The sequence below is a fragment of the Neomonachus schauinslandi genome, chromosome 8 (genome assembly GCF_002201575.2).
Source record: "Neomonachus schauinslandi chromosome 8, ASM220157v2, whole genome shotgun sequence".
Classification (NCBI taxonomy): Eukaryota; Metazoa; Chordata; class Mammalia; order Carnivora; family Phocidae; genus Neomonachus; species Neomonachus schauinslandi.
Window position 1 is genome coordinate 3,814,435 of NC_058410.1, and position 12,586 is coordinate 3,827,020.

Here is a 12,586-nt window from a genome sequence, read left to right on the forward strand (position 1 = left end):
TGTCTCTCCCTGTCAAATAAAGAAATAAAATCTTAAAAAAAAAAAAAAGTCCTCCTCCTAGAGGATATCCTGAACAAAGATTCCAGCATCACATTGGGAAACAATGAGCTCTGTGCACTATTCCCTGAATCGGAATTGGCTCATTGACCCTAAAGCCAGATACTGCAGTGATCTGTCACTCCCAGTACGCAGAGGCCCACGTCCCTGCCTGTACTCCCATCCTGCTCCCCCCCTCCAGCCACACGGGGTCCTTGAGCCAGGCTGACCGGCTCCTGCTCAGAGCCTCTGCATCTGCTCTCCCTCTGCTTGGATTGTGCGTGTCCTCCTTGTCCCCCCCAGCCGCCTCCTTCAGGAGTGTCCTCGCATGTCGCCATGTCAGGGAGGAGGCCTTTCCTGAACACTGCACATATCTCCATGTCGTGCCTCTGATCCTCTGTAGCCCCTCGTCACCAGCTAAGACCCTGTGCACTTCCCTTATTCTCTTTCTCGTCTTTCTCTCTCCCACAGTCCACTGTAAGCTGTTTTGGTGGGTGGTGGTGGGGCCAGGTTTCCAGCACCGAGAGTACTGCCTGGTACCCAGGAAGCACGCAGTGAATGTTTGGGCAGTGAATGAATAATAAAAGAAGTAGAATAGCTAGTAACTGAGAACTTGTCAGCAGAATTTTAGGAATATTCTTCATTGTAAAGTGGGGGTTGAGGCCATTTTAACAGTATTTTTGTTAAACTGAGAAATAATTATTTTATGTGAAAATCATTGGATGATAGCTCTCTCAAGCAATTCGTCTTGCTTTTTATCCAAAGTTAAGAGGAACGAGAACATTAAACTCATTTATAAAGGGGCGGGAAATGTAAACGAGAAATCTTGTACCTATTTGATTCTCTATGTTTGGCAAAATATTCAAATACTCAGTGGCCTCAGAAAATTCTTCATATACATGCGTGCTAGAGTCCTTTGTTAGGATGTCTGCATGTGACTAATCAAAATGCGTTTCATCCTTTTTTTTCAGGTTGCAACAGCAAATCTCGCCTGGGCTTCAGTAGCAATACATCAGGTGCAGGTGTGCCTTTGGGGTGTTTTTACAGGGGCTCCCTGAGAGAAGAGTCGTTTAAAGTGCAGCCACCGGGGGACGGGGTGGGGCTTAATAAGGGACTCTAATGTGTTATTTTTGGATATTAGGTATTTTGTTATTTCTGAAATTTTGTGTCTATTCACTTATATTTACTTGTTCCCTGCCTTAAATATCTTGCAATTATTTTTATATATTTATATGTAATTATAAATTATTTATGCCGTAAATGGTGTATGTTCTATTATGGTTTTGTTTTCCACTGAAAGCAAAGGAGGTCTCTTCTGGCAGTAGCATTGATATTATATTTTTATGACTCCATTTCCTAAATTAAAACATCCTTTAAACTAAATGGTATATGAAAACTTCCATCTCAAATTTAAAATAGCTGGTTCTCTTGAAAATATGATCTAATTTAAAAGATCACAAACTTTATCGAGTTTCCTGGCAACTGGACTTCGAGGTTCATGGACACAGGAGCTTTGTACCCTCCACTTCTTTTCACTGTTGTTTTGTTTTTTAAATCCGTTTCAGCACACTCACGGTTTCTGAGGGGAGGAGATAAAGTACGTAGTTACAGGATAATAGTATGAGGAGCAAGGACCTCTCAGATCCGACCATAGCAAGTATAAGTGGAATAAGTGCCCAAGTGGGTGGTGGGCACATACACCACCACCCACCAAGTGTCATTTTTTAAAGTGGAAAGAAGTTTTAAAGAGCAACTCTGGAGGTAGACTCCCTGGATCTGAATGCTGGCTCCATCACTTAGTAATTCCGGAGTGGGAGCATGGTTCTGAACTTCTTTATGCTTCAATTATAAAAGTAAACCCCAAATCTATAGTGTTTTGTGATGATTAAATGAGACAGTAACGCTAAAGCGCATAGAACAGAGCTTAACACATTTAAACATTTGATAAATATGACTTCTTACTAATAATATTACTGCTTTATAAGTCTTTTAAAATAAAAAAAGTAAATAGTATTCAGGAATCGTTATTTTAAATAAGCAGAAATCTCTTATGATTAATAGCCATTATTTTCTGTGGTAGGTATGCAGAGGCCTTGCTAAACAGACTGAATTGAATGACTTCCTACTTGATGTATCAAAGTAAGTGTTCGTTTCTAGGGTTGAGGTAGGTCTTCTTGATCAGTGGTTTAAGTTAAGTGCAGGCTCTGACAGCGACTGACTGTCCACTGCAGTCAGTAAGTAGTCTGGTAAGAAAGTTCATATTTCGGACCGTGAAGTTGCATTCTCATCTGTGTTCACTTTACAAGTGAAGGACTGCAGATTTATATGTGATAATGTTAATTTGCAATTTGGTGTATATTTTCTAAATAGACTCACTAGAGCATGTTAAGGACACTAAGTATTTCTATTTTTGTAGGAGAAAACTGAGAACAGTGGAAGAGGAAATGTTTTAGTTTATTACTTTCCAAAAAGTCCTCTCTGGCATTTTCTACAAATGTCAGTAAAGTAAACCATATTATCGGTAGTATTATTTTAATTTTCCCATGTATGGTAGCTCAGTTATCATTTTAGAGAAAATGTTCCATTTCTCTGAAGTTTGACCTAGAAAAACCTCCTTGGGCTGGCAGTGAAAGCAGTTATAGATATTTATTACATTCGAGGTTCATAACTGGTTTTGCCTGCTACAAGGAAGATTATCCATAGATCTGACCCATCTACTGAATTCCTGAAATCTAAAATAATTCCCCAAGATGTGGTCACTTCAGGGTCACGGTCCCTGGCAAGTTAATAGAAGAATAATGTACCTGTTCTTCCACCAGCAGCAGCTCTGACCATGTTCTCTCTCGTAGATCACTTTGGCAGCACTTAATAACTTATCGTTCACAGGTGTTGTAATCCCATCACTAATTAGTCTGGAGTTGCTGCTTTGTGTTACATGTATTTCTTGAAATATGAAATTAGGGAACCATGAGAGTGAGAGGGCTCTCATTTGATCCCATACGTCAGCTGTGTCTCTGAGAGAGAGAATTAAACGGTGTCTATGGGACACATGATGTTACTACTTCAGAACACATAGAAAGAGAAGCTGTGCGCCTTCCTTTGCTAGTGTATTTGAATATCTTGCAAGTCTCCCACAGTCCTGTTAGATCCCTGTAAGTCTCTCCCCTAGGGGAAACCCATTTGACTTTACCATATTCCTTGCTGTACGTTCCTCTGTGCACAGAGTGATTAAGCATGTGCTAAGTCTTGCTGGCTCCAAGCTGAAGAGGAAATGTAGTCTTCTCAACAAAAGGCATTGTTTATCATTATTAAGTTACCTTAATTCTGAGTACATTGCTAAATTCATAGGAACCTAAAGTGAAAGCAGTACCTTGCCAATAGATCCTAGATTAACGTAGTCCCTGAAATACATGCTTACTGATTCATCTGTCGATCAGGTTGACATTTTAATGTAGGTGCCATATATCTCCAAATTATTTACTTGCTGTTTATAGTAATGAATATATATAATTTACTTGTGCAAAGTCAGTAGGCTATTATCATTTCTTGTATTCTGGTATTACTTCTCAAATGAATTACATTGCTTTCTCAGTACAGTTTAACATTTTAACTTTCCAGTTTTTCAGTGATAATTTATATTTTAACAATATTAATGAGATTTAGCAAATTTAAATATTTTTATTTCAGATATTCATGAAAATATTAAATATGGTGAGCCCAATTTTATCCCTTCATAGTTTTAGTTAAATGCTACGAACTTTCTCTCAAAATAGGTACTTACCAATAAAATATTACTTAATTCATCCTCTGAAATTAGAGACTTCATACCAAAGTTAATGATAAAGTTTTATTTCTCTCTCTAAAGTAATGTTATTGGTTGCTTCCACAAAAGGACAGAAATCAACATATATCTTTACATTTTTTGCTTAAATGTACACAAAAATGGGAAATGTATTCAGTTTAATATGTTCTATGTTGTTATTTAGATTAATTACCAGTTTTATGTTCCTTTTTTTCAGGACATATTTTGATAACATAGTCGCAATAGACTCTCTACTTGAACACATAATGGTAGGCTGCTTTTTATTTTGAAAATGATTGTATTTAACTGTTAGATTCATGTCCTAATACGTAGTAGAATATTTTCATGTATTTGATGTATAAAGTGTTTTAAGTACGATGAAAAGATGGTGCTTAGTGAGCGGAGGTGTTGCTTTGATTTATTTGTCACTTTTGATTAATTTTGGAGGTATTTTGAATAACTTTTGGAAAAACATCTGAGTTTTTCATTATTTAGTGGTGAGCTATACTTTGAAAAAACATTTAGTTCCTTTTTATACTCTCCAAAATACCTTTTGCCTACCGACTGACCTTAGGAATTCCCAACTGACTCTTCTTGATCTTAAGGTCCATTCTGTTTAGTTTTAATCTCAATTATTCCTCTCTATCTGGAAGACTAATAGGCACTTGAAGCTGAAAGCCATAGGAAGTAGAGTTTTATCCATATTTTCTTGTGTTGCTGCTTTAGTTCTCTGGCGAGACCCCTTTAAAGAAGCGGCTTACAGCCAAAGTGACCTGTATGTGCACTCCACAGGTTGTCAGGCTTGCTTGGCACCATTCTTGCCCTGTTGAGTATTTTGACAAGGGTTCTTTCTCCTTCTCATTTTCCTGGTCTTTTCTCAAAAGATAGTAATCCTGTGCAGTAAGTTATGGGTTTATTATAGGCTTATCTCCAGGCTTCATGATACACACTGATGTATTTCTCTTTGAAATCATGGCAATTGAGTATGGAGTATTATATGCTCCGTGTCTTGTAGAGACCGAAAGTTTATGAAGGGAATTAGTAACATTAGGGGTTATTTATGGCTTTCAAACCCATTCCTTATTTAATTAGTTATATTGATAGTTTTATTTGGATGAAAAAGAGTTCTTAATTGCATAGTTAAAAAATCATTTGTTTGGCTATGACAAAATTTAAGGAGTTTGTAAAGAAGTGAAAAATATTAAGAAAACTGTAAAAATATAAATATCTGGATTGACATAGCTTGACTAGGAGTGTAAGAAATACTTGTTGACTAGTATTATTAATATTTTCTTTTTAAAAAGTTTTATTGAGATATAATTACACAGCACACTTCATCCATTTAAAGTGTTCAATTCAGTGGTTTTTAGTATATTCAAAGATATGTGCAACCATCACCAATCAATTAAGAACATGTTCATTACCTCAAAACAACACTCCATATCATTTTAGCCATCACTTACTTATGCCTCCATCCTCCTCCCTCCCTCCAACCCCCCCAACAGTCCTAAACAACCACTAATTTACTTTCTTTTTCTATGGATTTACGTATTCTAGACATCTCACATAAAAGAGATCATGTAACGTATGGCCTTTTGTGCCTGGCTTTTTTTCACTTAGCACACTGTTTTCAAAGTCTACCCAGGCTGTAGCAAGTACCAGAACGACTACTATTTTTTATCCTTTTGTTGGCTGATGAACATTTGGCTTGTTTCCACATTTTGGCTAATGTGAAAATTGCTACTTTGAACATCTGTATACATTTTTTTAATTGTATTCAGTTGGTTTGGGTGTGTACCTAGGAGTGGAACTGCTGGGTCGTATGTTAGTGTGTGGTTCACTTTTTTTTTTTTTTAAAGATTTATTTATTTATTTGAGAGAGCGAGAATGAGAGAGAGTACATGAGAGGGGGGAGGGTCAGAGGGAGAAGCAGACTCCCTGCCGAGCTGGGAGCCCGATGCGGGACTCGATCCCGGGACTCCAGGATCATGACCTGAGCCCAAGGCAGTCGCTCAACCAACTGAGCCACCCAGGCGCCCTGTGGTTCACTTTTCGAGGAACGGCCAGACTGTTTCTGTGCAGCTGCACCATATTATGTTCCCACTGGCAGTGCACATAGGTTCTGGTTTCCCCACATTCTCACCAACGCTGGCTACCATCTGGCTTTTCGACCTAATGCCGGTGTTATCCAAGGATAGAGAAAAGGAAAGCCATTGAGCAAAATATTGATGCAAAGGTCAGAAATATATAGTAACAACAAACCCAGGAGTAAAGATTACATCACAGCTAAACAGCATTCACCCCAGGAATGCAAGAGTGGTTCAACAGTAAGTAATAAAGTAATATAATTCCTTATTCTAATTGAGTAAAGGAAGAAAAATTACATCATTTTAATAATGGCATACAAAAATTTTATAATGCTCAATACCCAATAACTGCAAACTCAACAGCAAATTAGGAATAGAAGGAAAAGTTATGTAGTATCTGCTGGGGACCTCCAACAAACATTCCTAACAATTAGGTAGGAGAAGTGTACACGTTGAGGAAAATTTGTTACTCTCGCTGCTTCCATCCAACAGTGTTCTTGTTTTCACTGAATTTTAAATCCATTCTTGTTACTGGAAATTGTTTTCCACTTACGAGTAAACCTCTGTGTGCGTGCGTGCACGTGCGTGTGCGCATGCGCGTGCCTGCATAGGAGAGGCGGGTGGCTTTTAGAATGACCTTCTGATTCTTGGAGCTCATAAATATTCCCAAAAGGTGTCTAGGATTTCTCTATTCCTTTTCAGCGTGTGAGAGCGCCATTTCAGACTGAAAGCCTAATATTTGGGGAGAATGAAAATGTAAACGTATGTTCAGAATCACTAATCCCTGAACAGAAGCCTTTCTCACTACCTGTAATTGTTCTTCAGTTGATTTTTCAACATAATAACATTATCACTGAACAGTAGAATTCTCTTATCAAATATGTATTTTCTTACCTAGTTGTTTTTTTTTTTTAATTGAGGTGTAATTGACAAACAACATTAGTTTCGGGTGTACAACGTAACAGTTCAACACTTGTGTACAGGACGAAATGATCACCATAAGTCTAGTCACCAAACATCACCATAAAAAGTTACCCCCCCAGATTTTTTTCTTGTGATAAGAAATTTCAAGATCCACTCTCCCAGCCACCTTCAAATATGTGCTGTAATACCATTGAGTATAGTCACCATGCTAAACACCACACCTCCATGACCTATTCATTTCACAACTGGAAGTCTATCTTCCGCCCTCATCGTCCATTTTGTCCACCTCCATCCCCCTCCACACTGGCAACCACCACTCTGTTCTTTCTATCCATGAACTTTGTTTTGTTTTATTTGTTTGTTTTGTCTTTTAGGTGCCAGATATGAGTGAGACCAAATAGTATTTGACTTATGTTACTTAGCATAATAGCCTTCAGATCCATCTGTATTGTCACAAAAGGCAAGATTTCCTTCTTTTTTATGGCTGAGTAGTGTTCCATCGTATAGACATATACCACAGTTTATCCATTCATCCATTGGTGGACACTTAGGTTGTTTCCATATCTTGACTATTGTGAATAATGTTGCAGAGAACATGGTGGTGCAGGTATAGCTTTTCGAGTTAGTGTTTGTTTTCTTAGGATAAATACCTGAAAGAAGAACTCCTGGGTCATATGGTAGGTCTATTTTTAATGTTTTTAGGAACCTCTGTACTGTTTTCCATAGTAGCTACACTAATTTACATTCCCATCAACAGTGCACAGGAGTTCCCCAATTTTCCACATCCTTTCCAGCACTTGATAGTTCTTATCTTTTTGATACTGGCCCTTCTAACAGGATTTAGGTGATACCTCATTGTGGTTTGGGTTTGCATTTCCCTGATGATTAGTGATGCTGAGCATCTTCTCATATACCTCTTGGCCATCTGCAAGTCTTCTTAGGAAAAATGCCTTTCAGGTCCTCTGCCCATTTATTAATTGGGTTGTTTATTTTTTGCTATTGAGTTGTATGCATTTTTTTATGTATTTTGGAGATTAGTCCCTTACCAGATATGATTTGTAAATATTTTCTCCCATTCAGTAGGTTGCCTCTTCGTTTTGTTGATGGTTTCCTTTGCTGTGCAGAAGCCTTTCTAGCTTGAGTAGTCCCACTTATTTTTGCATTTGTTGCCTTTGCTTTTGGAATCAGATCCAAAAACAAAAACAAAGAAACGAAAACATTGCCAAGACCAGTGTCCAAGAGCTTACTGCCTATGTTTTGTTCTTGGAGTTTTATGGCTTCAGGTCTTCCATTCCATTAAATGGATTCCATTTTGAGTTAATTTTTTTATATTATAAAATATTAGTCCAGTTTCATTCTTTTCCATCATGGCTCTCTAGTTTTCCTGGCACCATTTACTGAAGAGACTATCCTTTCTCCACTTATATTCTTGCCTTCTTTGTCATAAATTAATTGACCATATATGTGTTGACTCTCTATTCTGTTCAGTTGATCTACATTTCTCTTTTTATGCCAAAACCATTCTGTTTTGATTTCTATGGCTTTGTAATAAGTTTGAAATCAGGCAGCATGATACTTCCACCTTTGTTCTTTCTCACAATTGCTTTGCCTATTTGAGATATTTTGTGGTTGCATACTAATTTTAGGATTCTTTTTTCTAGTTTGTGAAAAATTCCATCGGAATTTTGATAGAGATTGCATCAGATCTGTAGATTGCTTTGGGTAATATGGACATTTTAACAATATTAATTCTTCTAACCCATGAGCATGGAGTATCTTTCCATTTATTTGTGTCTTCAGTTTTTTCATCAGTGTCTTAAAATTTTCAGTGTACAGGTCTTTCACTTCCTTGATTAAATTTATTCCTAGGTATTTTATTCTTTTGATGTAATAGTAAATGGGATTGTTTTCTTAATTTATCTTTATGATAATTCGTTGTTGGTATATAGAAATGCAACAGGGGGCACCTAGGTGGCTCAGTCGGATTGAGCATCTGACTTTTGGTTTCAGCTCAGGTCATGATTTCATGGGTCATGAGATCAAGCCCAGAAGCATTGGGCTCCACACTCAGCAGGGAGTCTGCTTAAAGATCCTCTCCCTTTTGCCCATCCCCCCTGCCAATTAAATAAATCTTAAAAAAAAAAAAAAAAGGAAGAAATGCAACAGATTTTTGTATGTTCATTTTGTACCCTGCAACTTTTTACTGAATTTGTTCATTAATTCTAATAGTTTATTGGTGGAGATTTTAGGGCTTTTTATATGTAAAAGCATGTCAGTTTTACTTCTTTTTATCAAATTTGAATGCCTTTTATTTCTTTTTCTTGCCTCACTGCTCTGGCTAGAACTTTCAATACTGTGTTGAACAGAAGTGGTGAGAGTGGGTATCCTTGTCTTATTCCTGATCTTAGAGGAAAACCTTTCAGCTCTTTATCATTGATTAGGATGTCAGTTCTCAACTGTGTTCATCTGTCCTTCTCCCATGTTCGGTGAGCATCTTTATGACCATTATTTTGAATTCTATCAGGTAAGTTACTTATCTCCATTTCACTAGTTGTTCTTCCTGAGGTTTTATCTTGTTCCTTTGTTTGGAACATATCCTCTGTTTTCTTCATTTTGCTTGACTCTCTGTGTTTGTTTCTATATATTAGGTGAAACAGCTGCCTCTCCCAGTCTTGAAGGAGTGACCTGGTGCAGGCAGTGAACCTTATCATTCAACTTGCCCTAGTGCTTGGTTGTCTTTCAAACCTTTGTGGTTATCTGAGGAGGCTGATTTATTCTGATAGGTCCCCGTTGTTGAGGGTGTGTCAAGACCTAATAGTGTTGCACAGGGAAAGATTTCAGTCAGCACCTGGTTTCTGGCTGATTGGAACCAAGAGTGTCAGGCACCAGCTTTTGAAGTATGCAGATATATACAGTCCTGTGGGACCACAGTCGTGAACCCTGCTGGCCTCCAGACCAGGTGATCTGTAAAAATTGGTGACAATTGTAAAAATCGGGGCTCCAGACAAGTATATCAGCTCCTTTCTGAGAGGAACTGGCAAGCTGTAGCAAGACCAAGGGAGAGCACAAAGATGGCGTCCCCACCCTGCTTTCCCAGATGGCGCCTCCGTAGTCTCTTGATGTGTGGCAAACCTTAGTCTGCTCCTCAGGTTGAGGTGCCAGGACAAGTAAATAGGCCTTCTTCACAGGAAGACTAAGGGTGTGTTTCAGTCTGCTGTCTGTGTAGTGCCCTAGGGTAGTAGCCTGCCGAGAACGGTCTTTCCGGTTGTCACAATCCTATAGGACCCAGGAACGCAAGCTCCCTGCCTCCGCCAGCCTCCCCAGCCAGATGATCAAGGGGCATCCCCTGAACAGACTTCCTACACCCTGCCAGCTTTAGCGAGGCTGAGGGAGAGCACTGGGCTGGGGTGCACCCACCAGCTTTGACAGGGCCACGGGAGAGTGCTGGGCCAGATTGTGGCCCACCAGCGCTGTCAAGGTAATAGGGGAGTGAAAAAATGGCACCCACCAGCACTTTTGTGTCCCAAAAGGCTCCTGCCCATCTGGCAGACACTTTAAAATTAGTAAGTGAATCTCCTTCACATACATTCTAGGAGCTTTTCCACCTGCTGCTTTGTGCTGGTCTCTGGGAAAGTACGTCTGCATGGGAGCCCGCTGGGTCTACTGGGTATAAGCCCTGTTGGTGTTCAAAGCCAGACATTGTAGGGGCTTCGATATGGGTATATATACACACGTACATATATCCTTCTATTCCATTTTACTAAAGTTTTTATCATGAATGATTGCTGAATTGCATCACATGCATTTTTGACAACCATGAAGGTAATTGTGTGATTTGTTTTCCTTTGTTTTATTGTATTATGAAATAATAGAGTTTATGATGCTGAACAGTTCTGAATAAAGTATAATTTTTAAATATTGTAATATGTTAATTTATTCCTAAGTTTGATTTGCTGAAAATTTTTATTTATGAGTTTTCTTCTGTTTCCAAGGTAAATTGGTTTGTGATTTTCTTTTTTTATAGTATCTTTGTCAATTTTCAGTATCAGTAGTTTAGCAAGGGTTCTAAAAATAACTGAAAAAGTTTTGTTCTTTCTGAACATAGAACACTGTAAATTGGATGCGAATTTATTTGTTGAAGATTCTTAAATAATTCATATTTGAAATCATTTGAGCCTGAGACCTTTTATGGGGATAATTCTTTGACGGTTGTACAGTTGTCTTCAGATTTTTCAACTCCTTCTCAATACATTTCCGTTTTCTAGAAAATTGTCCATTCCATTCAGATGTTTATAAATATTAATATAAATATGTGCCAAAGTGTTAAGCAATTAACATGACCTAGGCAATAGGGATGCAAATTCTGCTTCATAATGTAATCTCTAATAGTGTAGGATCATTATTATTATTTAATAATTCAAGATCCCATGAGTTTGCAGAATAGATGGGTGATTCTTCTGTTTGCCATTACTGTCTCCCTAACTTTATGTCATTCATCCTTCCTCAAATATTTATTGAGGGTTCTTAGGTTATGGAGATCTTATATGTTCTAAAGGGTTGGCAGATGTTTTTTGCTAAGGGTCGAATAGTAAAGTTTTATGCTTCATGGACCGTACTCTATTGCAGTCACTCAACTCTGCCATTGTAGCATCCTTAAACGATGCATAAAGGAATGAACATAGTTCTTTCCCAATAAAACTTTATTTATAAAAACAGACAATGGACTAGATTTGGCAGATGGATTTTAGTTAGCTGACCTCTACTCTAGGTGTTGTGCTGGGTTTTTGGAATATTGTGGGGAGAAAAAGAAGCAGTTTCTTGTGTCACAGAATTCACGGGATAATGGAAAGAGACAAATTGTAAGTTATCGTACTGATAATACCCAATGTACTCAGTCCCCGGCATAGCCAGTATTTTTTGAGTGAGTGAGTACAGTTTATAAAGACAAGTATAAACTATGAGGATGAACCAGGGTACCTAAACTGTGCTGATTTCTTTTCATTAAATCTGTAGTTTTACATGAGATTTTATATTTTCCTCTGGCCACAAGGTGGCCCATGTCCCTCTTGCATAGACTGTGACGGCTGTTTTTCTCTGAGAATCAGCTCTTTTCTCTGGAGAATAATTTCATGTCTAAAATCTGGAGGGTTGAAGTTGCCAGAATTCTTAATCCAGGTAAATATGCTAATTGAACCGTAACTGTGGTCTCAACCCACAAAGGACAGTGGGATATTTTAGGCGTTAAAGAAACAATTGTGGAAGGAAATTGATGAACAAGTGAATGACAAATGAATACACAGTTTTCCAATTAGAAATGAAAAGGCATACTTGTTTTAAGAGCATGGGCCATGAAAACGACTAGTATGAGTTCAAATACCCTATCTGCCATTTACTAGCCATGTGATAGTGGACAAGTCTAGTTACCTCTGTGCCTCAATTATCCTAACATGTACAGTGGAGATAAAAATATTCCCTGACTTAATATTGTGATTGTGGGGATTAAGTGAAGGAAGACGCATAAAGGTGTGAGAGTTGGCACACACAGTAGACACTCGATAATTGTTGCACGTTATTATTAACGCAGCAAGTAAAATGCAACAAATGTAAATATGAACCTCGTTAGAAGTTGTATTTCATATTTTTTCACGACTGCTGTATCTCAAATGCCTGCCAGTCAGAATGCACTCTGGCCTTAGAGCTGACAGGGCTGGTACCGGGCGTGAGGGTAGAGGCCTGG

At 38.2% G+C, this 12,586-nt stretch overlaps 1 protein-coding gene across 1 annotated transcript in view; it reads left to right on the plus strand.

The window, feature by feature from the left end:
- The window catches only part of PDE10A (phosphodiesterase 10A), a 175,705-nt gene that overhangs the window by 104,364 nt on the left and 58,755 nt on the right, over nt 1-12,586 (plus strand). The window contains exons 9-11 of the mRNA XM_021693209.1: nt 1,008-1,058; nt 2,117-2,175; nt 4,056-4,107. Coding sequence (XP_021548884.1) covers nt 1,008-1,058; nt 2,117-2,175; nt 4,056-4,107 — 162 coding nt within the window. The remainder of the gene's footprint in view (nt 1-1,007; nt 1,059-2,116; nt 2,176-4,055; nt 4,108-12,586) is intronic.